The sequence below is a fragment of the Camelus bactrianus genome, chromosome 9 (genome assembly GCF_048773025.1).
Source record: "Camelus bactrianus isolate YW-2024 breed Bactrian camel chromosome 9, ASM4877302v1, whole genome shotgun sequence".
In the NCBI taxonomy this organism is placed as follows: domain Eukaryota; kingdom Metazoa; phylum Chordata; class Mammalia; order Artiodactyla; family Camelidae; genus Camelus; species Camelus bactrianus.
The window spans coordinates 3,017,991-3,043,693 of record NC_133547.1 but is presented as its reverse complement, the minus strand read 5'-3'; the positions used below and the strand labels follow the sequence as shown (position 1 = coordinate 3,043,693).

Below are 25,703 nucleotides of genomic sequence, written 5' to 3'. Positions count from 1 at the left end.
GTTCTAAATCCCTAACAGCAAAAAGTAGAAAATAAAAAGGAAATCCATGCTTAAACACACCAGTGCTCAAAGACAAACCAGAGAGATCATCTCAACAGCAGCCAAAATGAAATGGGTGACTGGCTGCAAAGAAACGGCACTTGGGCCAAGAGCAGACAGTCCCACGCCTGCAGCAGAGGCCCCGCCCCGGGGACTGTGTCTCCGAGACGCTGAGGGGTAACGACTGCAGCTTTCAATCACGTGCAGCTAAAGTATTCAAGAATAGTTTTTTTTTTTTAAAAAAAGGCGTTTCATCTCACCCAAAAATTTGAAATGTCGAGGATTTTTATTGTTATCAGGTGAAAACTGTTGGGGACAAAATGTCACTGAGAAAAACCATTATCCTGAATCCAAAACAAATTGTGTCATCTAAGCTTTCAACCTAAATCACTAAGTACGGGCTGCTGTTTTCACCGCTGGGGCCTTGATCCCGTCCCGCGTCCCTACCTGCACAGGGACACCCCAGGCGGTCTTACGGTCACACAGATCGCTCCCTTGTGTCAGTACCTAGACGTTAGCACTAAATGGTGGTTATATTTTTTAAAGAAAGCGCTGACGGGGCTTTTCTGCCTTTTCTGTGAGCCAACAGCACTAGATTACACATAACAGAAAGGCTGTTTTCTCCAGTGCGGTGATTGCACACACATGTACACACAGAATTACTGAAAGGTTGAAGACAACTACAGTATATAAAATAGATACACAAGGGTCTGCTGTCCAGCACAGGGAACCGTATTCAATATCTTGTAGTAGCCTATAATGGGAAAGAATATGAAAAGGAATATATGCACGCAGATGGGTGACTGAAACATGACGCTGGACGCCAGGAGCTGACACAACTTCGTAAACTGACTGTACGTCAATGAAAAAAATAGAGAGAAGTGGGGTATGTCAAATACAGGAATAGGAGAAGCAGCTGGAAGGTTGAAGCAGAATCATTATGGAGATTAAAAAGAAGAAAGGAGGGGGAGTGGAGGGGAGGGGCAGGAGGAAAAGGAGGAGGAAGAAAGTTTGAAGAAAACAGTGACATAATCCAATCTGTGCTTCAGCAGCAGCAGGAGAGTCTAGGCCAGGGGCTGGCCAACTGCGGCCCCTGGGCCAGATCTGGCCTGAGGCCTGTTTTTGTGAAGTTCCACCGGAGCACAGCCCCACTCGCTCACTTACATGCCGCCTCTGGCCGCTTCAGCACCATAGTGGCAGAGCTGAGTAGCTGTGACAAGACCGTGCAGCCTGCAAAACCTAAAAATATCAGCTATCCAGCCCTTTACAGAAGCTTACCACCTCTTGGGTTAGAATATCCTAGAACTGATGAAGGAAACCACAAACTGCACGGATCATGCAGACTCACTGGGCAGCTAGCAAATCAGGCCAGGAAACACCTGCACTGGGGCAGAAAAACAGAAGCGACCCACACAGTCAGGTGCGACCTTTGTCCTATTTTTCCCCAGACCAAGTTCGCCGCGCATACAGCCTACTCCGCTAGCTCCTGGCATGTGAACGGGCACGGCTTCAGACAAAGTGCTTTGCCCTTTATTAGCCTTATAGACATTTTAACATAAAGTGGGTACGTGACTTGTGCAGAATTTAGCAAAAGCCAGAGAGTGGAAACCAGGGCTAAAGTCTGTATTTTGATCCTGTAACTAACGTCTGACAACCTGGTCTTCGTTAACGAGAGGCCTCAGAGATACCAGATGGCCTCCCTCCCGCTTTGGGAGACTTCTCCCAGGGCGCTCAGGACAGGAAGTCACAGCACGAGGACCCGGTGGCTCTGGCATCCTGACACTCGATGGTCAGTGTGGGGCTGCTTTCCTTCACATCCTTCAACAGCCTCTGGATTTCCATGGTTGAGTCGTCTGTCTTCACCTGAGTTTCTTTAAGGGGCCACGATTTTGTTTTAAGGCCTCAAAGAGCACCATCACCCACTCCGCCCCAGGGCGTTCTGGCCCAGGTCCAGAGTCTCCAGGCTCCGCTTGCTGCCGAGAGCAGATGTGAGATCCCAACAACCATAAGGAGTAGTGGAACAGCCCCAGAGCCTTTGAGAAAGAACAGAAACCCACCTGCTTGTCAAGTGAGGTCTTACTGAGAACCGACACGTGGCCAAGCAGACTTACTTGATGGGGACCTAGTAGTGAAGAAATGGAAAATACATACATGTGTTTTCTTCATGGCACTGATTTTAGTGACATCAGGACATGCATTGAAGATGGCATAATGGCACTGGAACAAAACAAACAGGATTAGAATAGATAGGACAGAAGGATCAGGTAGATTTGTGACGGTCAGTGAATTCCTCATTGGAAAGATAATGAGAAAAAGAAAGCAAAGGAAAACGCAGAGTGAACGGTTCTGATATAAGGGGGAAGGAGCCAGTGCAGCTGAAACCCAAGCAAGAGGCAGAGCGGGAAGAGCAGCTCGTCGCTAAGTACAGGGTCCACAGGACCCCGAGAGCGACGGCGAAGCCTTGAGAGTTCACCCGCGGCGATATGAGGAGTGTTGGAGGCTTGAAAGACAAGTGCTGTAGCCTGACCTGCAAGTTGATGATCCCTTGGGGTGCTGGGCTGAGAACCAACGCCAGGAAATCAAGAACCCAAACCTGCAGACTAGTTGGGCGACAAGGCAGTAATCCCTGGGACAGTCAGTGGCTCAGACGGCAGCATTTCAGAGGGTGGGGGGTGAGGCAGACAGTCATCTTCCAGGCATCTGGAAGGAGGTGTCTCCAAATGTTCCGAGTGTGAGGTGTGAAATGATGGAAGGACTAGAAAATCAGAAGCCTGAGAGTCAGGGAGTGACTGGATTGTTTCCTCCTTTCCTTACAGCAGCTTGAGTTAATTACACTCGGTAATACGTAATGTTACCATGGCCTCCAGACACCTCTGCTAGACGATGCCTCTGCCAGGGGAGGACAGAGGGAGGCACCATGTAGGGCAGATACAGCTCACGCCAGCTTATATACACCTAGCGAGCCGACTCAAGCCAGACTGACCCCTCAGCCACGTGCCCGTGACCACCGTACCACGTGCACATCTATCCACACACGGGCTCTCTAACCATCCGTGGGCTGCCCCAGGCACGATGGCAGGCACTGGAGATACAGAAAACAGAGTCAACTTCTCTCTGAAAATTGACGAAGAGTAAATGGATGAACAAAATGTGGTATATCCACACGTGGGATATTGTTTAGCCACATAAGGAAACACACGTGCTACAATGCGGATAAACCTTGAAAGTATTATGCTAACTGAAAGAACCCCTTTATAAAAAGCCACATACAAAATACACAGAATAAGTGAATCTTTAGAAAAAGAAACAAAATCTGTGGTTGCCAGGAACTGAGGGGAATGGAGAATGACCACTTCATAGGTAGAGAGTTTTCCATGTAAGAAGACGAAAAAGTCCTGAAGCTAGACAGTAGCAGCGGCTTCCCAACATTGTACATCTATTAAATGCCACTGAGTTGGACACTCGGTGGTTTATCATTCTATGTTATGTGACTTTCACCTCAGTAAGAAAGTGTTTAAAAATATACAGTTCTAGTGATTAGGCAGGACAATACTGTAAACAATTTACTGTTTGTTACAGAGAACAGGTCATGGCTCAATAGATAAAAGACTTCTGAACCCTCAAGACTAGCTTGTTCTCCCCCATAGTAACCAAGGTGAAAAGTGAGTTTTGGCGGATAGCGCTGCAGATTTCAGGGTCTGCATGCTCTCGTCAAAAAAAAAAAAAAAAAAAAAAGACAATTGAGAACAAAGACCTTGCAGTGGGGAAAAAAAAAACACGAGTGGTTCTAGGAACGGAGAGGCTAGCTGAGTGCTACCCACCAAGGTGAGGAGAAAGCATGCAGTGAAGTTAGGGAGACAGGAAGGGGCTCCATCACAGATGACGGCTGGGACGTGGTAGCAAATATGGACCCACGTGCTCGTCATATAAACATTTGTACAATGAGGCCGGTGAGTTTACAAAGTAATTCACTAAATGCATTAGCTGTGCTGTTATGAGGATAGGTCGTACAGAAGAACCATCCATTCTGAAAGGAAAAGCTTAGATGTCAGAAGTCACAGCTCGTTAATATCACATGGCATCTGAACCATATTCTGATGTCCAAGTCCCTAGTCAATGCCTTTGCTCTGGTGCTGGGCTCTTGTTCAGTGATCCAGAAAGATGAATTCCAACCTGCGGGTACCATGGATTTTCCTCTCAAAGTTCTACTTCAGGGGAGCTCAAATTTGACTGAATGTTAGAATCAACTTGAATATCCTTTAAAAATTCTGATGCCTGAAACACAGACATATGGGTCAATGGAACAGAATAGACAGCCCAGAAATAAACCCACAGACTTACGGTCAACTAATCTTCAACAAAGGAGGCAAAAATATACAATGGAGAAAAGACAGTCTCTTCAGCAAGTGGTGTTGGGAAAACTGGACAGCAGCATGTAAATCAGTGAAGCTAGAACACTCCCTTACACCATACACAAAAATAATCTCAAAATGTCTTAAAGTCTTAAATATAAGACAAGACACAATAAACCTCCTAGAAGAAAATATGGGCAAAACATTCTCTGACATAAATCTTAGCAGTGTTCTCCTAGGGCAGTCTATCCAGGTAATAGAAATAAAAGAAAAAAAAAACACATGGACCTAATTAAACTTACAAGCTTTTGCACAGCAAAGGAAATGATAAGCAAAACAAAATAACAACCTACGGAATGGGAGAAAATATTTGCAAATGATGTGACCGACAAAGGCTTAACTTCCAGAATATGTAAACAGCTCATACAACTTAAGAAAAAACCAAACAACCCAATCCAAAAATACACAGAAGACCTAAACAATCAATTCTCCAATGAAGACGTACAAATGGCCAATAAGCACAAGAAAAAATGCTCAATATCACTAATTATCAGAGAAACGCAAATCAAAACTATGATGAGGTATCACCTCACACCAGTCAGAATGGCCATCATTCAAAAGTCCACAAATGACAAATGCTGGAGAGGCTGTGGAGAAAAGGGACCGTCCTGCACTGCAGGTAGGAATGCAGTTTGGTGCAGCCACTGTGGAAAACAGTATGGAAATTCCTCAAAAAACTAAAAATAGACTTACCCTATGACCCAGCAATCCCACTCTTGGGCATATGTCTGGAGGGAACTCTAATTCAAAAAGATACATGCACCCCAATGTTAATAGACTCTTCACAATAGCCAAGACCTGGAAACAACCTAAATGCCCAGATCAACAGATGACTGGATAAAGAAGATGTGGTATATATATACAATGGAATACCACTCAGCCATAAAAATAGAATAAAACAATGCCATTTGCAGCAACATGGATGGACCTGGAGATCATCACACTAAGTGAAGTACATCAGAGAAAGAAGAATACAATATAATATTACTTATATGTGGGATCTTAAAAAAAAAGACACAAATAAACTTATTTACAGAGACAGACTCACAGACATAGAAAAACTTACGGTTACCAGGAGGGAAAGGGATAAATTGGGAGTTTGAGATTTGCAGATACTAACTACTATATACAAAATAGATAAACAACAAGGTCCTACTGTGCAGCACAGGAAACTCTATTCAATACCTTGCAGGAACCTATAATGAGAAAGACTATGAGAAGGAATACATGTGTGTATGTGTATGGCTGGAGCATGATGCTGTGCACCAGAAATTGACACAACACTGTAAACTGACTAATGCCTGGGTCCATTTCCTCCTAGATTTAGTTCATCTGACCAAGAATTTAAGTTCCCCAAGTACAGCCAAGATGCCAAGATATAAAACAAAACCACCGTATATCCTAGTGTTCTTTCTGCTCAAGGCTGAGGGAAAATTTACATTTATGTGACCCAGATTCTCTTTCCATTAGGGTTCTGGTTGCAAAGTTGGGTACATCAGTGGGATGCATCTGACAGACTTGGAACAGAAAAGTGATTCCTAGCTCACCATCCTGTTGGAGCCACTGCACATCCTGGGGGCAGTACCCACCTGCAGTTCCCTGGGTACGGAGCTGGGGCAGATCCTGTGTCCTGATCCCTGGATCCCAGCAGAAGCAGTGTGCTCCTGAAGCCTACTTCACCAGAAGCCATCCCAGTTTATATCCACTCCCCAAGCCCTCTGGCCGACTCTGTAAGCACCCACTCAAAGTCCGCAAGGGTTTGCTCCTAAAACTGGGCTAGGAGTGATACTATTGCAGTTTATATTCCAAAAATTTCAGAAGATTAAATATTTCTAAAACGTCTTAAAAATGAAGAAGAACTACCTACCCCAGACATTTCAGGTTACAGTTTGGCTTCTTCAGAGCTTCACAGAGAAAACACAATCCAGTGGCCGTGGGGTTGAAACCCAGGCTCAAGCTTGTTAGGCTGGAGTCTCCTTGGAGAAGCTTCACAATATATTTGCAGCCATGTCTTTTTATGTTGCAATGACACCGCCTGCAAGGACAGTCATGTGAAGAGAAGTCTGTCATCCCCCTGTGACACACGCCCCGTGAGGGCGCGTTGCTTTCAGCACTGTGCCTTTTCAGGCAGGCTTGTGCATAAACACATACACATGGAATGATCATTGTTTCTACCCTACCTAGTGGCAGAGAGTTAAACTGGCCTTTGTCCACCATCTTGTATTATGGACAAGCAGACACACATCTCCTAAGATGGAGATTTCCCTAGAATGACGGCATATCACATAGGTCCAGGGCTCTGGGCTCAGACAGACCCGAGACTGAATCTGAGGCCTCAGTTATTTCCTGCACAGTTAGGTCACTGGGATGCCATTCTCCTCGTCTTATGTTTTATTTCCAGTCCAGTACTGAATCGTCCTGACATAACTGCGGTACACCAAAAGTCCAACGTTCCAACATCATAGTGGCTGTGTTCCTAATTTAAACACTGTAGACGCTCCTACAAGCTTAGACTTCTACAAATCCTCCAGACCACATAGAGGATGGCCCATGGTACAGTTAGGCAGGTCACCTACGACCCACCTGACAGCCTTGTGCCCCAAGCATGGTGTGACAGCAGCAGGTGGACGTGACCAAGAGCAGGTGGGTGGTAACTGGACGAAAGACGCCATGCTTTGTACTGTGTGAGATTCTAAAATTGTACTTGAACCTACAGAGCTTGGGGAGAGGGGCTAAAGCAAAATCTAAAATTAAGTTTTGAAAGCTTACAAAATGCAGGTTTGGTCAAACACTGACTATGGGTATTTAAAATAATGATCGTTGACAATTCAGTTTACAGAGAGGGCTTCATACCTACTACTCAGAATTGACCATGGGCAAGCTAAGTGGCTAAGCTTTGGTTTTTCTAGTTAGCTAATTAGCAAAACTGAAATAAAGGTAACTATCACATGTGGTTGTAAGGATTAAAAAGATCATTCTTGTAAAATTTAGTAGAGTCCCCAATACACATAAATGCTTAAGCATCAGACATATTCTGTTGTTTAGATGCCCAAATCGACTCTAACTTTAAAACGAGGCAGTCTACGCGGTGACATCATACAAGAAATGTTACATTCTTCTAATGAGTGCTGTTGAGGCAGAAACACGGCCTTCTCCTTGCCTCTATCTGCCACTACAAACTGAGTCCTCGTTTTTCCTTTCCAGTCTTAAACCCACCCATATAACCCAATTGCTGGAAGAAGTAGGTCATGTGAATTTTCAGGATGTATCCAGAACATCAGACCTGAGAACCAACTGCTTATCTCGAATTCTCAGAATAGGAAGAGGCCAGAAAGTCAACCCTGCTCTTAAAAGACACGCAAACATTTAACATCTGTTTCTACCTGTTCTTTCCCTAATTTCCACTGAGGTCTTGCCGGCTTCATTCAAGTGGCATTATTAAGTGCTCTTGTTTCTGCCCTGCTTGAATCCGGGCGTGTGTACGTCCACACACCGCACACACTGCACACACAGCCAGCAGGGACTTACACCGAAGTCTGTAGTTTACATTCGGGGTAACTCAGTCCCTCACACAGAATTTTCACCCCGCCATCCCCTAGGCTGTTTCTGGCCAAGCACAGGTGGGTCAGCCTCTGGTTGACAATCAAAGCGGAAGACAGCTCCTTACAACAGGCTCCTGTAAGGTGACAGTTTTCCAACCTGTGAAAGTACCACCTAAGTGGTAAGACATTTCCCCCTCAACCTTCTCGGCTGACAGCCCTTCTTGTGAATTTCCCACGCTCTTTATCTCGTGCTGGTGATCAAAGCCTGAAGGACCAGGAATGACAGAAGGGCAGGCAAAATGCATGAGTCATCTGCCTGGGACCAAAATTGGGAACCAGATGTCTGTGTCGGTCAGAAGTCCCAAAGGGGCTGCCCTGTAAGTTCAGCCTCCCCGTCGCTCTTCTCTGTGTGGCCCCAGACCTAAAGCAGAGATGCTCCACGGGAACAAATGAGAGGCTTACGACAACTTCTGGAGGAAGCACGCTGGGTGCCTCAGCGTTGCGCACGGCAATTTGACACCCTCATCCAGGAGCTCACTGGCTGTGAGACCCAGGGATTTCAGGGACTGGGTGATTTTGAGAGCTGAGGAGAAAGCAGCCCACCGCTGAGCAGTGTCAGAATAAGATCCCAACCTGTAGGATTAAATGGGGGCAAGTCTTTCTTCTGGGAGAACAGAGACCATTATCAGCTAACTGTGCTTCCCTAAAGATTGTGACCTTGATTCTCACCTCATTCTACTCTAGTATGTGCCAGACCCGGGCCTGAATTATTAGAGTTGATCTCCTTTACTTCTTCAGACGTCTCCACAGCCATCTGATCAATATCCAGCCTCATCTCTAAGAGGAGAAACCCATAATACAATTCTATGTGAAGTTTCACCAGCATGGCCTGGTAGTGCTCACACTTTGTAAACGATCACTTTCCCCAACCTGGATCTGTCCTCATACCACTTAGATTTAAACATGTGGCTCCCTAGGAAAAAAAAAACTGATGCCTGATACTCAAAAAGTTCAACTTCATAAGTGATTAGGGCATATGCTAATTAAAACAAGGAGCTACCATGTGCCACTCAGGTGGCTAATTCCAAAATTTGTTTGAGTTCGTGTTGCAGGAATGAGAACTGGAAGCTCCTTCTGCTGATGGAAATCTGAACGTGGAGCAGCTGTTTCAGAGAACGCTGAGGCAATCCATTAACCCATTACGCGGGTTCTGAAACTCAGCTGCTCTGGCAGACGTAGATCAGAGTATGCGACCCTTGGACAAGCCTGTCTGAATCATGGCTCTGCCCCTTGATGTGTTCAAAATCTTTACAAGTTACTTAAGCTTTTAAATTTTTCCCCTTATATATACTTTGCGGAGAGACGATACCTTTACGTCAAGCAGACACAGGATACAAGCAATCCGTATACTGTGCCCACTAGAATGTATGTCGTAAGTAAAGTTCGAGTTCTTAAAATTAGCACTTTTCTTTCCTTGGAGCCTAACCTGCAACAAGGATACTATAAATCTATTTAAGTATCTGGAATAAAAGTAGAACATGAAGTGTCTCAAGTCAAGTGAGCAAAAACAGGAGATTCTATACCAGCCGTTTGTCATTCTGGAGCCTGGAATACTGTATCCACTGAGAAGCATCATTTAATCAAACATCATTTATCAAAATGTTAGCATTAATAGATTTTTTTAATTTAATGAAAAGAAGCACTTATCAGAAATTATCCATAATAGTAAGAACTGCCAGCTGTGTCTGGCCCTACAGAAAGCAATTCACATCCCATGTTTCATTCAGTTCTCGAAACCCCAATCTATAGAGGCGGAAACAGCTCAAGATCATATAGGTCATAAATGTCATACCAAAGATCAGGGCTCATTTCCAAATCCCAAAACCTGTGTCGCTAGCTAGTGCCTCAGGTTGCTACTCAACTGGGCAGGCAGAGGGAATGGTACCCCAAAGATGGAGAGCTCCCTGAGGACACAGGAATCTCTCGAACCAGAAAGCTACCAGGAATTAGGACACCTGATGCTTCTACAGCATCACTGAGTGGCCAGTTAAGGTTGATGACTGCTCTGAATCACAGCAGGTCGGCAACAAGCAGCCTGAAGTCCCATGTCCCTAAGCTAGAAGATAACACAAAATTCTGAGTGTTTCTTTGCATTCAGGGCTCATTTTTCACTGCAGAGGACAGAGCTGGCCGGGGAGAGATTACAGGCTGACACACCATCCACACTCTAGTTGAGAATGTTTCCCTGTTTAGTATGGCGTCCAGTAAGAGCGACCACCCTCTTCTTTCTTGTTCATGCAGCAGCACGATGTAGCTCATAGCATCCTTTCGATGCTGAGAACAGCAATGACATGAGATCTACCTCAGACAATGCACGTTACATCTCGAATGTTTCAAGAGCTCACACAGCAGCAGCAGCAGCCTCATCACTGTGGACACTGCCTTCCAGGACCAAGTCTGTCAGAGGCTTCTTACCAACGAAAGCCAGGCGGAAGTCCCAATAGGCGTCGGCAGGGGAGGTGTTTTTAATCCTAGGGAAAATAGGAAGGGGTTCCATCCTGGGTGTTGCAGATGGCTGGTGCTGTGAACACCAAGCGGGAATGAGAAGTCACCAGTCAAGACAGAGCCGGGGAGAGGTCTAGGAAGCTGCCTTGAAGGACAAGCCAATGGAGTGATAGCTGGAGAGAAGAAAAGGACAGACTCCTAATGGAAGTAGCATATGGCGATGGGTGGGAGATGGAACTGGATGGTCAAGGGCCTGACACACCTTTGTCTTGTACGCTCATGTTGGTCTTCAGAGGAAACATCCCCATGTTTGTTTTTTTTTTTTTTTGAAACAAAACTTGCCACCCCAAAATTTCTCTTTGGCATGCAGACTATTTCAAGCTGAAAACGATCAAGACCAAAAATACCCAGGACGAACTTTGACCTTCCCGCTAACTTCCTGAGGAACTCGGAGGGGCCGCCCCAGGAGTAGGGCTACCACCACAGGTACCCGCAAAGAGTACGGGCTGGTGTGACGGGGGGGGGGGGGGGGGGGGGGGGGGGGGGGACTCGGCAGGGCCTGGAGAGCAGACTCCACTCTGGGTCCCACTGTCTCTGCAGGGCCAAACTTTTTTTTTTTTTTTTAACCAAACGTTTGCTTTTCCATCTCCATGTGAATTGCTTTCCCTTTTGAAGTTCCAAACCAAACCACTGCCCCAACATCCTCTTTTGTCTTTAGTTGAAGACGGCATTTTATGCGAGGATTTCAGCCTTTTGAGGAAGGAACTCAGGCATTCTGGGTCTCTCCTGTGTACACATGTTATTAAACTTTTGATTTTCTCACGTCAATTGAATTCTTAGGCCAGCCAGAAGAACCCAGAAGTGTAGAGGAAAATGTCTTCCTCCCACACAATGTTATATTCTTTATTTCTTTCAACATTCAGTTCACATACAACTTTCCCTGCTCCTCAATGCCTGACTTTCTAGTAAGAATAAATCACTTCCTACCATATCCCCATGCATTTGCGTTTCCACAAAGTGGTTTTCATTTAGGCGACAGGAAGTTAGGGTTTGAAAGTTAAGAAACTACAGACTCCTTGAAGGTATGGACCATTAAGAGCTGTTTTTGGTGTTTATTTCCCCAATATCTATCATGTCTGTAGAATTTTAAATGGAATTGAAAAAATCTTTAAGTGGAATAGAACACTTAAGTGGATTAGATTTTCTCTAATCAAACTCTGGTCTTCAAGGAACAATTCAGTATAAAAAAAAAATTTCCCAGGACCCGATTGTACCATCTTCTTCAGAATAAGACTCAGTAAACCTCATGTTACACAATAATGAAGCTAATCATGTTTTCCTCTGTATATAGTAAGAACTGACTGGAGAAAGGACTTTTTTTAGGGCCTCTTTTTAAAGCATGTTTAATCCACCCTAATTTGAGATAAAAATCATTACCTGCATTACTGCCTCTCCTACTACACTCTTATGTCAGACCTTCATTTTCACTTGTATTTTTAGAACTTCTTAAACTAGCTTTTATCTGGTGCCTCCAAACCTGGCAACTCATCTCCCTGTTGTGAAATACTTTTCTCCCTAAACACACACTTGGTCTTACAACCCTCGACCCTTCATTTTTGGATAATGAACCTTCCCTGTGGCTCATTCAGAAGAAGTTTCAAAGTTCAGTTTCAGGACAGAGAGAGCCGGCATACGGGGGTGCTCCTGCTCAGAGCTCCTGCCTGCAACTTCAGTCAAGGGAAACAACGACCAAAAACAAATAGGACTACATCAAACTAAAAAGCTTTTGCACACCGAAGGAAACCAACCAAGTGACAAAGCAATCCACTGACTGGGAGAAGACATTTGCAAATGATATGTCCAATAAGGGGTTAATACCCAAACTAGAGAACTCATACAACTCAATATCAAAAAATAAATAATCCAATTTAAAAATGGGCAGAGGATCTAAATAGGCATCGTTCAAAAGACACACCGACGGCCAACAGGCACATGAAAAGATGCTCAACATCACTAATTATCAGGGAAATGCAAATCAAAACCACAACGAGACATCACCTCACCTGACAGAATGGCCACTGTCAAAAGAACACGTGTTGGTTTAAAAGGATGTGCTAGTGCTCACCTGCCCATGTGACCCACATCTCGATTTTCTTCTGCCACAACCTACCTTACTCAGACTAAATTTCTCAGTCTGTTCCACACACCAATTATAAATGCTCCATCAACACATTGTTATTCACGTATTTGAAACTTTGATCTCTGGAATATTTCTGCAATTCCTGCCCAGGTCTCCTAACACGCATGTGACTGTTTTCCATAGGCTGAGTTTCGAATGTGCCCCTTAGCAGACGTACAGAAACATCCAAGCTCTTGGCCAGATTTCATAACACAACTTAATGTAGTATGATTCCAACGCACCCCACAGTCGATGCTGTCAAATATCCAAACTCTGTCAGATTTCATGAAAATGACTCAAACATAAAACAGGATTCTCCCACTAGACACATTTAAGGATAGCAACCATTTCATTTCTTCGTATTCTGAGCACCTGGCTGCCTGGAGCCTGGTCGGGCATTCAAATACAGCTCCCACATGGAAAGTGCTTGGGGATCACCGTCGCAGGACTGGCTTCTCCTTACACGACTTTCTGGAGATGACAGGTGACACGGGTTATCTGCTCGCAAAGAATCCTCACCGAGGACTAACTCAGGAAACTTTCTCTCACATCCAGAAACTTCAGATTCTTGTTTGAACTGAACACAGAGCAGAGACCTGCCCGGAAATGAAGAGAGTGATGGTCGTGCTGTGACCGAGGAGGAAGGAGAGACAAGAGCACCTGTGAAAAGGACATAAGGGAAAAGTGCCAAGAGCTGGCAGGCTGTCCTGAAAAGGGAACCGTCAGCAAAATGAACTGAAGGAAAAGGCCACCTGCTGAATGGGAGACAATGTTTGCACATCCTATGTCTGATAAGGGGTGAATAGTCAAAACATATAGAAAATTCGTACAACTCAATAGAAAAAAAATGGATTAAAAAAGTAGGCAGAGGACCTGAATAGACATTTTTCCAAAGGAGATAAACAAACGGCCAACAGGCCCATGAAAGGGTGTTTAGTATCACTAATCAGGGCTATGAAAATCAACACCACAATGAGACATCACTTCACAGCTCTTATTAGAATGGCTATTATCGACAAGACAAGAAAAACCAAATGTTAGCCAGGGTGTGGAGAACAGGGCACCCTTGTGTACTGTTGGTGGGAATGCAAATTGGTGCAGCCACTATGAAAAACAGTATGGAGGGTCCTCAAACAATTAAAAACAGAGCTATCATATGATCCAGCTATCTCACTTCTGAGTATTTATCTGAAGAAAACAAAATCACTATCTGGTAAAGATATGTGAACCCCATGTTCATTGCAGCATTATTTACAATAACCAAGATATGGAAACAATCGAAATGTCCATTGATGGATGAATCGTTAAAGAAAATGTGGTACATGCACAATGGAATATTACTCAGCTATAAAAAAGAGGGAAATCCTGCCATTTGCAACAGCATGGATGGACTTTGAGGGTGTTATGCTAAGTGAAACAAGTCAGATGAAGAAAGACAATTACTATATAATCTTACTTACATGTGGGATCTTTTAAAAAATAAAAGCTCATAGATGCAGAAAACAGACTGGAACAGGTTGGTGGTTGCCAGAGGTTGAAGGGGGACAGGAACAAATGGGTGAGGTAATCTAAAGTTACAAACATCCAGTTATAAGATAACTAAGTCCTGAGATGGAATGTACAGCACAGTGACTACAGTTTAAAACAAAAGTTTTGAAAGACTTGGTAGGGAGGGAAATTATATGAAATGTCTAGAGTGTCCGGAGCCCCTTTCCCACATGAAAACTGTAACACTAAACACTAAAACAAAGTAAGCTTCCAAAGCCTCCGTTCCTAATCTAAACATCACGTTTCCCATCTTCAGTGGTGAGCTGCAGGAAGAAATTTCAGCAATAAGAAAAGTCTGACCCTAAGACACAGAGAGTATGAAACTGTCCTCTTCCGAACAGAGCATGGGATGAGGCTAAAGATGGAAAAATTAGTGAAAAGGGAGTTCTTACCTCTCAACCTGAGTGTCTGGCTTCAGCGCAGTATCGTTCTCCAGGAATATCCCCTTGTCCACCTGCAGTGAAACTTTCTCCAAGTTTTGACAACGTTTAAGGCAGAAAGAAGACTGCATCATTTCAGATGTACTTGTCAAGTGAATAGAAATCTCCTTGACCTGGGCCACTGCCTCCTTCACAAGCTGCTCGTCCTGAGACTCGTAGAGACAGTACAAAACCTCCTTCGTGTCCGCCGTTGAGGAGCAGGCTTTATTCCCGTCGGACACTGATCTGCATTTCAGTAACTCCCGCTTGACCTCTGTTGACACTTGGCAGCCAAAGACCGTCTCCAGCGCCTTGGCTCCCTTCTCCCCGGGGAGGCCAAATAAGAAGCACCCCACCTGGGTCAGGGCGGGGCTCTTCAGCCTTTCTTCCCCGGACAGCAGCTGCTGAACATCCCCAATGTCCCAGCTGGGGCTGCTCTCGTCCTCCTCCTCCTCCTCCTCGTCCTCCGCCTCCAAAGCACAGAACGCGGCGGCAGGAAGCTGCTGGACGCTGAGGCGGACGAAGGAACAGCAGCCCCCGTGGTCTTGGCTCTCCTGCAGACCATTCCTGTCCAGGAGGGGCCGCAGGGCGGCCTCCCCCACCCCAAGCCTCCGGAGCTCCTGCCCGCCAAACACAGACGTCTGCGCCCAGGCGCCCTGGGCAGCCAGGGGGCCCGCGGCCCGCAGCGCCGCCGGGAGGCCGCGCCCGGGGCGGCGGCGGAGGAGCGGCAGGCGCGCGGCGGCGGAGGAGCCGCAGGCGCGGGAGGCGGCCGGGCGCGCGCAGACGGGCCCGCACGCGGCGGGCGCCGCGCCCACGCGGAGCAGGCCGGCGCCGCCCCCCAGCGGGTCCGGAGCTCGCGCGGCGCGGGCCTCGTCTGCCGGGCGCTGCGGGAAACGCGCCTTCCTGTCCGGCCCCGAGAGCCCCTCGACCTCCGCGAGGAGCGGCTGCTCAGCCAAGAGCCGGGGCTGCCGCGGGGCCCCCGCGCGCGTGGTGGCCGGCAGCGCGGCCCTGGGAGCCCCCTGCCGCGTCGGCGGGCGCCCCAGCGGGACGGGCGCCGGCTGCCGCCGCCGCCGCTCCCCGGCGCCGCTCAGCCCGTCAGAGCCGTCGGCGAGGCGCGGGGCTCTCCGCGCCCGGGCGAGCGCCTCCGGGCCGGCGCCGCGCGGAGCCGGGCGGCCCTCGGCCGGCAGCTCTGCAAGCGTGCGCGCGCCCCCGCGGCCGAGCGCCCCGCAGCGCAGGCGGGAGGCGGGGCCCGAGGTCTCCGCCGCGCTGTCCCGCGGCCAGTCCAGCATCGGCCGCTCTGCCAGCGTGGTTCTGCCAGCGCCCGCGGGACCGTGCTGCACCATCGTTGAGTGGCGTTACCTGGATGGGGGTTTGGGGATTCAAGACGGATACCAACCTCTGGCTTCTCTGGGTGATGCTGTAGTAAAGATCACCACCATCTCCTGGCCAAAATACATTCTTCCAGAGAGAAGAAAATTTCTCCATTGTGTTTCCCTCTCTCTCCTCTTCACCTTTATGGTAAAGAATGGAAGAGAGCTGGGGTGCCAGTGGTTATACTCAGCTGGAAGACGCACATTGTAAAGGACCAGTGTCAGGGAGGAATGTGTGTTCTTCTGCCCTTTTAAGTTCTTCTGGCTGGTCTAAGAATTAAATTCACATGAGACAGACTAACAGGAGAAAAGTCAAACAAAAGCTTAACATATATAAGACAGAGACCCAGGAAGACAGGAACTCACCAGTATGGATGAAGCCCTCACCATGAATCCCATCTTCAGCTAAAACGCTAGAGAATGTTGAGGGGCGTGGTCTGGGACTTCACAAGGGAGCAAGGAAATACACACTGAGATGCAGAAGCAAGTGTTCAATAGACATGTTTTGGGGCCACGCAGAGACAAGGAGGCACAGAGTGGACTCTGAGCTGTAGGTCCTACTGCGTTCTCCCACCACATGTAGCCCACGTTCTCCGCAGACATCTCCGGTGGCAGCTCTGTCTTTTAGGTAGCTAAGGCGAAGTCAGTTTCTTCCGGAGTCTTCTGGGCCTTGACTCTTTTCAGCTTGAAATAATCTGCACGCCAAAGAGACATTTTGGGGTGGCAAATTTTGCTCCTCTACACCACAAATGAGGAATCCAAGAAGAGGAAAATGATCTTGCCCACTATCAAACACTGAACTTGTACCCCTAAGACAGGAGCTCTCCACCTGGGTTTCTCTAACCTCTGAGTCTCCTGTGCCTCTCCCAGCTTTGGGCTCTCTAGTCTTTGCACTGCATACACTTTGTTAAATCCATGTGGATGAAAGCTTGACCCACAGGGTTGTTTGTGCTTCCTAGATGAGACATTATTGTAGATAAAGAGAATTTTAAGTATTCTTGAGCCTACTTTATTTTTATCATGGTAAAATATACATAAAATATTTAACCACTTTGGGGGTGGTGGTGGGAGGTAGTTAGGTTTACTTATTTATTTTTTTTGGAGGAGGTACTGGGGATTGAACCCAGGACCTTGTGCATGCTAAGCATGCGCTCTACCACTTGAGCTACACCCTCCCCACCCAGTTTAACCATTTTAACATGTACAATTCAGTGGTATTGAAAACATTCACAGTGTTATGCAACCATCACCACTATTTACTTCCAAGACTTTCATCTTCCCAAACAGCCCAGACCCATTGAGCAATTGCTCCCCATCTCCCCCTTCCCCAGCCCCTGGCCATCACTAATCTGCATTCTGTCTTGGTGGCTTTATCTATTTGGGACATTTCATGGAAATGGAATTATCAAATATGTGGCCCTTTGTGTCTGGCTTCCTTCACTTAGCATAATGTTTGAGTTTCATAGACAGAGTCTACTCCTAAGTCTGTTGCCTTCTTGGTTCGTCCACCTTGAACTGTGACATCAAAAGCAAGCCCGAAGAGTACACATACTATTAGAAGGGACGGAGTCTGTCAAGTCTACATGCTACGGGAACAGTCAGATACGTGCACACCAGACACCTACAAACAAGTCTAAAATCATGTGTCCCTCTCCTGAGAGCCACAAGTTTGTAGACAACAGTGAAGGAATCAGCAATAAATGGAGAAATAACATTCATGGTTTGGAAAGTTCTGTCTTACAATAACAGTTCTTTCCAAACTGTTGTACAGTTCCCATTGTAGGGCAGCAAAACTTGCCACCCTAAAATGTCTCTTTGGTATGTACATTATTTTGAGCTGAAAATAACTGAGGCCCAAAAGACTCAGAAACTTTGACTTTCCCCCTAAAATTTTTAATTTAATTTAATTTTGTATTGAAGCACAGTCAATTACAATGTGTCAGTTTCTGGTGTATAGCACATCACAGTCATGCATATATGTATACATATAATCATTTTCATGTTTTTAATTAAATTAACATTTTAGTTTTTATAACATATTGAACGTAGTTCCCTGTGCTATATAGAAGAAACTTTTTCTCCCCCTAAAATTTTATATAGAGGGTCTGTTCTGGGAATAGAGCTACCACCAGAGATCTGCAAAGAACACAGGCAAGGTGTGGTGGGGACAATTCAGCAGGTCCTAGAGATCAGAGTCCACTCGGGGTCCCATTGTCTCTGCAGGGCCGGCAAACATTTACTTACCAAACATCTGCTTTTCCATCTCCATGTGAATCGCCTTCCTCCCCTTCAAAGTCCCAAACCACTACCCACAACATCCTCTTGTCTTTAGCTGAAGAAAATATTTAAGGTGAGAGTTTCAGGCACTTTGGCAAGTTACTCAGTCTTCCTGGGCCTCTCCCGGGTACACACGGTAGTAAACATTTGATTTTCTCTTGTCAATATGTCTCATGTCAATTTAATTTATACATCAGCCAGAAGAGCGTAGAAGGGAAGAGGAACATTTTTCCCTCCCCAAGGTATTAAAACAAGATAAAACTGCATGGAAAAAAATCAAAAAGATTTGAAAAGGTGACCCCAAGAGAATGGCCAAATGGCCAATAAGCATATGGAAAGACATTCAAACTCATTAGACCCCGAGAAATGCAAATTAAGACCCAGATAATATACAATGACCTCCCCCCCCCATCAGAACGGTTAAAATTAAAGACTCTGCTGCGTACAATGAAAGCATTTACATTGCAGGTAGGAGGTAAACCTAGAAAACACGGCACTGCCAAGCTCGTGGGCGGTTTCAGCACGTGGGCTCGGCGACCCAGTGCTTCATCCTCCAGTTACAAACCCCAAGTGAGTCAGCGCTTAGGTCTACAAAGATGCAAGCATGTCTCCACAGAACCCTTTTTCTTCACGCCCCCCAACTGTAGCTGTAAGAGAAACCATACAAAAAGAACCCGCTAATTGAATTGATTCCGTTCATACAAAGTTCATAACAAGCAAAATCACCAGTAAAACACCTTTCCAAGTAAACACCTCGAAGACGGAAGTGAACATCTGCGGCGCTGGCAAGGCTGTCTGGATCCAGGAGCGTGACTGCACCCACACGTACACCTTCATGTAGTCACTAATCAGATTATTATTAATCAGGGTAGTCGACATGGATTACCAGCTAGAGGTTACATTTATACTTATACATATACAGCCGAATGCACACAAAAACATAATTACGATTTAAAACATTAAGAGGAAGTTAGTGTAGATTTTTGACTTAGAAGTGACAGAATTTAGGCAAAGGATAAAATACAACTGCATGAATGTTCACTTTACAAGCATAAACCCTTCAATCTGGATAATCGCCTTTACATTTTTTTCTGTAATCCCTGTCTTTTTAAGGAGTAATTATTATGACAACCAGTGTCTGAGTATTTACCTTGTGTGGGGACTATTATATGCTCCTCCACAGACCACATTTATTTCTTGCAACAATCTTTTTATTCTATTATCTATGCTTCATACAATATATCTAAGGCTTAGAGCAGTGGTTCTCGAAGTATGGCCCCCAGACCAGCAGCATCCTCTGGGAACTTGGGAAAATGCAGATTATTTTTTCCAATTGGAACAGGGACGTAATTAGGTTTATTTATTCAATTATTTATTTAATAGAGATACTGGGGACTGAACGCAGGACCTCGTGCATGCTGAGCACACGCTCTGCCACTGAGCTACACCCTCCCCTACAAAATGCAGATTCTTAAGCCCTATCCCAGACCTGCCAAATTAGAAACTTTGGAGATGGGCCCAGAAAACAGTTTTAACAAATCTTCCAGGCAATTATGATAAGTGCTAGTTTTAGGACCACGGGCACAGAGGAACAAAGGGCCAAGTTCACACATTCGCTCAAGTTGAAGCCAAGATTTTATCAAAGGAGTTTAACTCAAGAACATGTGCTGTCAATCACTGACACCTCCCTCAATGAAACAATTAAAAACAAAAATCCTCTTGGAGGGGAGGGTATAGCTCAGTGGCAGAGAGCATGCTTAGCATGCACGGGGTCCTGGGTTCAATCCCCAGTACCGCTGTTAAAAAACATAATAATTAAATAAGCCTAATTACCTCCCCCCAAAAACAAACCAAAAAAATTGTCTAAAAAAATCCTTATACCCTCAGGCATTAAACAGACAACACTGAAGGTGATTCACAAAACGAAATACAGCTGTTTAGTAAGTACATTGAGGGGAAATTGCATCCAGTGAGAAAATTTATTATGCAAAATGTTTTGAAACACAATGTAAGATAAGGGCTCATGATTGTAAGATATTTCACATTAAAGTGCTCGTGCTAAGGTGCTAAGTGGGAAGAGCAGGACACTCACCGCAACACGTCATCACTCACCCTACGCGTCGGGGGAGCAAGTCAGCCACCTTCTTAGACGAACAGTCCTAGAAGCATATACACCCCGAACCCAAAGGCCGGGTCTGAGTTTCCACGCCACGGGTCACTTATCCTGTCATGGTCCTTTCTCAACGCTGTCTTTGATCAACACGCATTTGGTTTTGTAGAGAAAACGAAAAAGTGTAAAAGGGAAACAAGTCACCCAGGTCATAGAAAAGCCATCAGAGGGTGAACGCACTGTGTATGTTGTGTTTTTTCTGGCTAAGATGCGAAGGAAGGCATTTCAGGAAAGGGGTGGGCGACCAGGTTGGAAGCCTGACTGCGCGGACCAGCACACTCAGGAGGGATGAGGACGTGGAGACGTACACAACGCTTTGCAGGGACCTAACTGGGAGGGTGAGAACCCAGGTTCCAGCTTTAAGAGCCCACAGGTGAAGGGAGGAGTGACGGTCCTTAACAAGCATACCAACAGCAGGAACAAATGAAGTCTGGTGGGATTTTAGACACAGACAGGGAGGAGGAAAAAGCTTGCATCTGAAGACAGAAAGCACAGAAAAGCACAGTATGAAGCAAGTCGTCACGATGGGCAGAAAGTCGCTGGCTGGTTCTGTCCAGAGTGCGCTTACAAACCGGTAATTTGGTTCTCACGTAACCTAAGGATGACCAGTGAGGACTGAAGGTGACACCAAGGACTTCTCGCTTACTCAACCAGGTAGCCCAGTACAGCGAAACCGTATTAGAGCCCCGTGGGAAAACGAGAAGGTGAACCTCAAGACTAAATGGTGCACAGAGGTGGGCAGCTCTCCGGACCACCCAGCGGATGGAGCGTACCTCCTTGAAGGAGATGCTGGATGCAAACCCAAATGAAGTCAGAAGGAAGCAAACGAGGAATTTCCAGTTTGGAACAGCTAGGTAAGAACGAGCGTGCCCATTTGAGAACCCCAGAGCGGAGAGTGCCGTGCACCGTCAGGGCCCCCCCGCTGACCCTGCTCCCGGAACTTGATCCTAGCTCCCACGGCTACGCCGGTTCAGCCTGCGGGCCGGGAACACGGAGGCGCCCTCCCTAGGTGACCGTGCCCTGCGATCACAGCAGCACGGACACCTGCGCTCAGTGACTCTCTCTGCTGTTACCGTCGGGAGAGAGGGTCGTTCCCACCCAGAGTGAGTGCGTGACGGGGAGAGCGGGGGAGTCGGCGACTTGGGTGCATTCAGGGGCAGACAAAAGCGGGACTTGAGAGAGAGGCTTGGAAAATGAGTAACAGAATGAGTTGCCCCATCCCGCCGGCGGGACTGCAGGTGAGTGGCTTTACCCTGAGAGGAGAGGAAGGCAGGGTCATAGGGATGAGGGGCAGGAGGAGGAAGACCAGTCCTGATAAACTTAGGCGCTGAGCCCGAGGGGCTCTGCTGTGACAGCAAAGTCAAAGCAGAGGCACCTGCTGAGGGGGAGGGAGGCGCTGCGCCTGCGGGCACAGACCCCCCAGGACCCCGCGCACGGTCAGCAGCAGCCGGCTCCCCTGATGCTCCGTCACCACAAGCATTTGGGGGGGAAAATACAAACTCGTGTTTTCTATGACCACGTCGCTGTCCCTCAGCCTTCATGACGGTGACATTGGCGTCTGTCTTTTGAGATCAAGGAGGGGAACCATCCCAAATTATAGATGAAAGACTGAGGCTCAGACACAGTAGAGCCCTGCTCAGAATGACAGCGCGAATGCAGAGACCCTGAGGGTGGGCCTGAGGGATCTCTTCGGGGTGATGGAAACGTTCTGAAATTGGGATGTGGTGCTGGTCGCGCAACTCTCTAAGTCTGCTGAAAGTCACTGCGCACTTGAAACAGATGGATTTTACAGGATGGAAATTACACGTTAATGAAACACTTAAAAGTAACATCAGAAGAAAAAGCTAGCTACAAAATCACAGGCAGCTGCCCCCTCCAAATCTCTTTCTCCTCCTTGTAGAGACAGTTCAGCTGGAGGACCTCAAAAATCCTTCTAATGGTCTCACACCAGCCATTAAAGCTCGCAACAGTCTGCGGTGGAGACTCAACCAATAATTGCTGTTGATTTAAACGACGAGACAGAGAAACAGGTACAGGAGCTGGCACTCGCCTCCCTCAGGCCGGGACTTCACTCGCAGCCTGTGGGTGCTCCGTGCAAATGAAGTCTCCAGTAAGAGACAGCCTCCTCCCGCCAGCCCAAGCCCCGGGACTGGCCCAGGACGCTGGGTGGGGCAGGCCTCCCGGCCCACGGTGCAGTGGCCCTCACCATAATTATCGATAGGTGGTTCTCAACCCTTAAAACGAGACTCACACTAAAATTACCCAGGCCCTATCCTTGGCAATCCTAGTTGAATTAGTCTGCGGTGGGCTTTAGGGAGCCAGGAGCTGCAAAATCTCCCCAGATGATTCTTTAATAGGCAGTCTCCCTCCCAGACCGTCTAGGCCAGGTTTTTCAGCCTTGGCACTATCAGCATGTTGAGATGAACGATTCTTTGTCATGGGGGCTGACCTGTGCACTGCAGGATTTTTTATCAACATTCCTGGTCTCTACCACAAGATGCCAAAAGCACCTTCCGGTTCTGACCACCAAAAATATCCTCAAACATTGTCAAATGCCCCCTGGGGGAACAAAATAACCCCTGGCTGAGAACCACTGATGTAATTGCAATTGGCTGCCTGCTTCCACTGTACTAAGTACACTGAAATGCATCAAGTCTGTTAAATAAAATGCGTAAATCATAATGATCAAGCTCATTTGTTCCGCAGCTGATGGTGCTCATTTATGCTGACATCTAAATGTGTATTCATTCCACTTATTTTGTATTCATTCTTATACATGTTCATCTTGTCTCATTTTGCCTGTTGGAGAGCCGATGTTTTTTGAGGGGAAAAAAATTCGAAAACTTGAAGCCTCTCTAGGCTCTATGACTGGGAAAATAGCCTATGACTAGATAAGAGGGATGAAAGAATTCAGCAAGTTGTCTGTGGTTTTTCTGAGTGGTTGTGTTGTTACAGGGCAGGGGGGATTTTGCAGGTGCAATTAAAGTTCCTAATCAGTTGCTGTCAAGCTAGGGAGGTGGTCCTGGGTTATCAGGCGGGCACGATGTAATTACACGAGCCCTTGCTGGAGAAAGAAGCCGGAGAGACCGGGTAGAAGAGGAAATCAGAGATTTGGAGCATGAGAGGGATTTAACACGTTGTTGCTGGAGATGAAGACGCTGTGCAGGCGGGCACACGTGGGAACTGTAAGAAGAAAATGAATTCTGTGAGCACACTAAGGGACCCTGGGAGTGGATGCTTCCCCGGAGTCTTGAGAATAGAATCCAAACTGGATGACACCTTGATTTTGGCGTGTGACCCCTAAGCAGAGTATTTAGCCAGCCCCTCGTATTTCTGATCTAAGCTCTATACGAAAAAATTTAATTGTTTGTGGTTTTTTCAAGGGGTGCGGGTATGTGTGTTTGATTTTATCTTTCCATTTGGGATTGTTTTCCTGAGACACTTGCTTATCTCCCCAATTATGGATCTCAGGAAAGAGAAAGAGAGACAGAAAGAGAAAGAGAGAACTTTAGGCTTATCTAATTTTGACACTTAAGAGAAAATGTAGGGAGAAGGGGGAAGAGAAATGAAACACTGAGGTAAAAATGATTATGTCAATAACAATAATAGTGGTAATGATTATGATTATAAAAGCATAAATTGTGGTGTATGTATATACAATGAAATTTTGCTCAACTACAAAAAAGAATAAAGTATTGCCATTTGCAGCCATGGATGGAGCTAGAGAATATTATACTGAGTGAAGTAAGTCAGACAGTGAAAAACAAATATCATATGATATCACTTACATGTAGAATCTGAAAACTAATACAAATGAATCTGTATACAAAACAGAAACAGACCCACAGATACAGAAAGCAAACTTCTGATTACCAAAAAGGAAAAGGAGGGGCACAGGGACAGATTAGGAGTTGGGATTAACAGATACAAACTACTACACATAGAGCAGGTAAGCAACAAGGACTCACTGCACAGCACAGGGAACTGTATTCGGTATCCACAATGAGCTATAGTGGAATAGAATCAGAAAAAATGACTGGGTCACTATTATCAATCCACTGGCCTAAACAAATGGGAATGGAAAGCACGTCTTGCCACGTGTCAATTTACTGCTTATAAAATGCACCTGTCTCTCTGCTGCTTCCACACACACTTGCAACACAAACCCCCAAAACGTATTCCTCCTTTGCTCTTACAAAGTTCTCTCTCTCACCCTCTTTTCAAAACTCACACTTATAATTCAGAAATGTTGAAATACAAATCCAGTAAATGTATCAAAGATTAACCTCGGCAATCAACAGTGAGTACAAATTAAACCAAGCAATGGTATTTGGTGGAAAGCCATCTGACAAAGAATGGAGACATTTTATACACTCCTCGGAGAGATGATACTTCTGCATATCAAACAAATGCCCAAGAATAATAACAGTTTCCAAAACAAGGCTGTGTTAGCTATAGAACCCAATTCCATTCAGCATTTTAAGAGGATGGTTTAACAACCCATGTAATTAAAAGGAAGTATTAATGACTAGTTTTAAAATGACAAATTACTCTTCATAATAATAAAATTATGGAGCAAAAGCCATTGCTTGGAACGACTTTAACAGCTTCGCACGTGCCACATCGTTGAATCCTCACAAAAGTTACGACGTAGGCGCTGTTGTAATCTCATTTTACTGATGTTGAAAAGTAATGCTCAGTTAGCTGTAAGATTATAATTGCCTGATCCAGGATTCAAATCAAGGCAGTAAGGCATGACAGTCAGCGCCTTGAACTACTAGCTAAGCACAAGAGCTAACTAGTTACCTAACTAGCCAACTGAATAAACCAGTGCATAAGGTATACAGTTGTTTACTCACATGCACACATATTTTAGCTTTCAGAACGTCAGCTGGAAGGAATACAATCACAGATTCACCCGAGGACTCACGTGTGTCATGAGCCAGTCTTTAAGTTATTCCACTTAGTCATGCCGTAACCCTCTGGGGCATGTGCGCGCTTAGCATTCTCATTCATGCGTGAAGAAATTGAGACTGAAATCTTAAGTTAACATCCCCAAGTTCACATAACTCATAGGTGGCCGGGGAGACGGGTGGATTTAAACAGACTTCTGTTGGAATAAGCGAGTCAGAGTGGGGTAGACAGAGCCCGCAAAGGACGCCGGATGTGTGAAACAGGAACTCTGTGGCCGCAGCAGAGCGCTGGACAAGCTGATAAGAAGCCACAGTTCAGAAACAGTTCA

The 25,703-nt window shown here is 46.1% G+C and overlaps 1 protein-coding gene across 1 annotated transcript; it reads right to left on the bottom strand.

The window, feature by feature from the left end:
• Positions 1 to 1,571: 1,571 nt before the first annotated feature.
• On the bottom strand, positions 1,572 to 16,617 carry LOC105074491 (NACHT, LRR and PYD domains-containing protein 7). Its single transcript, XM_074370834.1, is given in 13 exon segments — positions 1,572 to 1,901; positions 1,904 to 1,957; positions 1,960 to 2,072; positions 6,319 to 6,486; positions 7,980 to 8,150; positions 8,456 to 8,626; positions 10,356 to 10,415; positions 10,417 to 10,524; positions 13,141 to 13,254; positions 14,618 to 15,990; positions 15,992 to 16,155; positions 16,381 to 16,427; positions 16,589 to 16,617. Coding segments are annotated over 13 exon segments (2,703 nt in total). The 3' UTR covers positions 1,572 to 1,770.
• Positions 16,618 to 25,703: the final 9,086 nt, after the last annotated feature.